Raw genomic sequence first — 2,453 nt, forward strand, 5'->3', positions numbered from 1 at the left:
TGCGCTTCTCAAACAGCAAACTCGCAGGCAGCAGCTTCTCCCTCACCCCGTCCCTCGCTGAGTCGCTTAGTGCCTGAGCTCGGATCATACCAATATTAGGGGGGATTTACGCACAGTCGTAAATTCCCACAGTGTGCACTATGTGCTTTGAATATTGTGTGTCGTTTTTGTTTTATACAGTTGTCAGCCAGGCATCTAACTATGAAAAAATTACACTCCAAAAGACCCCGGGCTTCTGAAAAAACCCGGGCTTAAGCCCAGTAAGCCACCCCCCGCTCTGCCACTGTATTCCACCACATTCATTTCTAATGACAAGTCATTTCAGGCCAGGAAAACCAAGAGTGTGCAAATGTTGAAAAAACCACCGAAAATTGTATGCAGACTAAGAGAGTTTATTTTTTGTGTTGAAATCCTCTTTGTGGACAAAGTGGTGGAATCATAGGTCAGTCTGATCACTAACGTTTTCAGGAGAAAACTTTTAAATCAGTTAAATTTGACTGGAACACAACATGAGGTTTAATCATTCTCATTCTATTTCCACACTGTAACCACAACAATTCATATCCATGAAAAATAAAAACATTATGTCACAAACTACACTGAAACTGCCAAAGGCTGCCAGAACTATCATCTTTATTCAAAATTACTGGATTATTTTTACTATGATGGTTCCTTTTACAGGATGTTCCAGTTGCCTTTTTTACTCTCTTGATCAATGACTGCAGAAAACATTATGCCTTATAATGCACCATAAACCTGCTTCTTTTACCAGTGTGTGGCACAATAAATAAATTACTGATAAATTAGTAAATAAATGTATAATGACACTACATTATTTCATGTGTTTAAGCAACCTTTTAAGGTGATTAGAAATTTCTTTCATTTTCAGTCCATATATAATTGGATTGCAGAGAGGATTATAAGTTATTATTTGGAGTGTCATTACGAAACGTGCAGTTTTGGGAAAATCAGATTCCAGTTTAACAATGACAACATCATAGGTAATCAAAACAGAATAGTTAATCAAAACTAGCAGATGAGGTAAACAGGTCTGAACAGCTTTTCTTCTGATATCTCCACAACTCTGAAAAGCAATTATGATTATCTTTGTGTATGTGAAAAGTATAAAAAGCATGGGGAAAAGTCCGAGATTCAACAGAACAATTACACCGTATATCGATAATTCGTTTGAAGTCACACAGAAAAGCTTGTTTAGTGAATTATTACAAAAAATTCCTTTCAAAGTAAAGCTACACAGTTTGCTATTAATATTTAGTGCAACTGGCACTACAACATAACAAGCAGGTACCAGCCATGCAAAACACAGCAGTAAACTGACAGTAGTTGTTGTCATGATGGCTGGATATTGCAGGGGTTTACATATAGACACATATCTGTCATAGGCCATAGCTGACAATAGTAAGAACTCTGAAGAGCTTAAAAAATAGAACATAAATGCCTGGAAAAGGCAAGCTTGGTATGATATGATCTGTTTCTCAGATAAGAAGTCAATCAAGAGCTTTGGGTAGATGTTAGTGCTGAAAAGAAGAGAGTTCAATAACAAAGCTGCAATAAAAATATACATTGGCTCATGAAGGTTTTTGTGCATAACAATAAGGCATATGATAGAAACATTAAAGCAAATTAACAGAATATAAGCTGTAAGCATGATCACAAAATAAAGATATTTGTATCTGTGAATTTCCACATGCCCACCAAGTGTTACATATGTCGTATTGAAATCAGCATTCATGAAATAGTCAAAAACAGATACAATAGTTATTTAAAATTACCTGGCACCCATATACATCCGGTGTCTTTGTCAGAATTCAGAAAATAAACCAAATGCCAATGTTTGTGCAGCACTTTAAATCAGACTATGTCACCCTCCGTGGACCTTATTTGCATCTTAACAAACATTTCATCACCATCACAAAACTCTTGAGGCCTGAATTTGATCATGCTGTATCCATACACAGTAAGTGCAACACACATACACACAAATCACTCACCAAAAAGAAGGCATTACTGGGACTAATTGGGTTCTTTATAGTACACAAGACATAACATTTAATCACAAATTTAAAAGGTTTTAAATGGCACGAGCTGTATAAGCACAGGCAATAGCATAGGTGAAACCTAGCAAATACTGATGAGGTTAGTGACCACAGAGTCTGAGAATCTAAACTAAAGTTTACAATGTCTTGGCTTCATTTATAGTGGGGTCCAGCCTGCGATTTACAAGTACTTAATGAATGAAACTTTCCACTGCTCATGCAGACATACTGAGACCGGTGGTCTAATCTTCTAATCTTTTTTAGTTTGTTTCCTTCCCAACAGCCCTTTTCCTGATTCACAATTCCCCTTCCAAGTAAATAATTAAGTGCCCTCCGGCAGACGTAAGTTGGGCAAGTTTGGCATAAGTCAGAGGTGTCCAACTCCAGGCCTCGAGG

At 37.1% G+C, this 2,453-nt stretch overlaps 1 protein-coding gene across 1 annotated transcript; it reads right to left on the minus strand.

Annotated features, from left to right (window-relative positions):
* Positions 1–832: 832 nt before the first annotated feature.
* On the minus strand, positions 833–1,753 carry LOC146371095 (olfactory receptor 6N2-like). The gene has a single exon (XM_084908034.1). It carries the CDS (start codon positions 1,751–1,753, stop codon positions 833–835), a length of 921 nt encoding a protein of 306 aa, XP_084764160.1.
* Between the last annotated feature and the right edge of the window lie 700 nt (positions 1,754–2,453).

The sequence above is a fragment of the Perissodus microlepis genome, chromosome 16, assembly GCF_051167445.1.
Source record: "Perissodus microlepis isolate ML-2025 ecotype Zambia chromosome 16, ASM5116744v1, whole genome shotgun sequence".
Taxonomy (NCBI): Eukaryota; Metazoa; Chordata; class Actinopteri; order Cichliformes; family Cichlidae; genus Perissodus; species Perissodus microlepis.

What these genes read in the sequence shown, in the direction of transcription:
- LOC146371095 (XM_084908034.1), bottom strand. Translation starts at nt 1,753, where the DNA reads ATGAATGCTGATTTCAATACGACATATGTAACACTTGGTGGGCATGTG.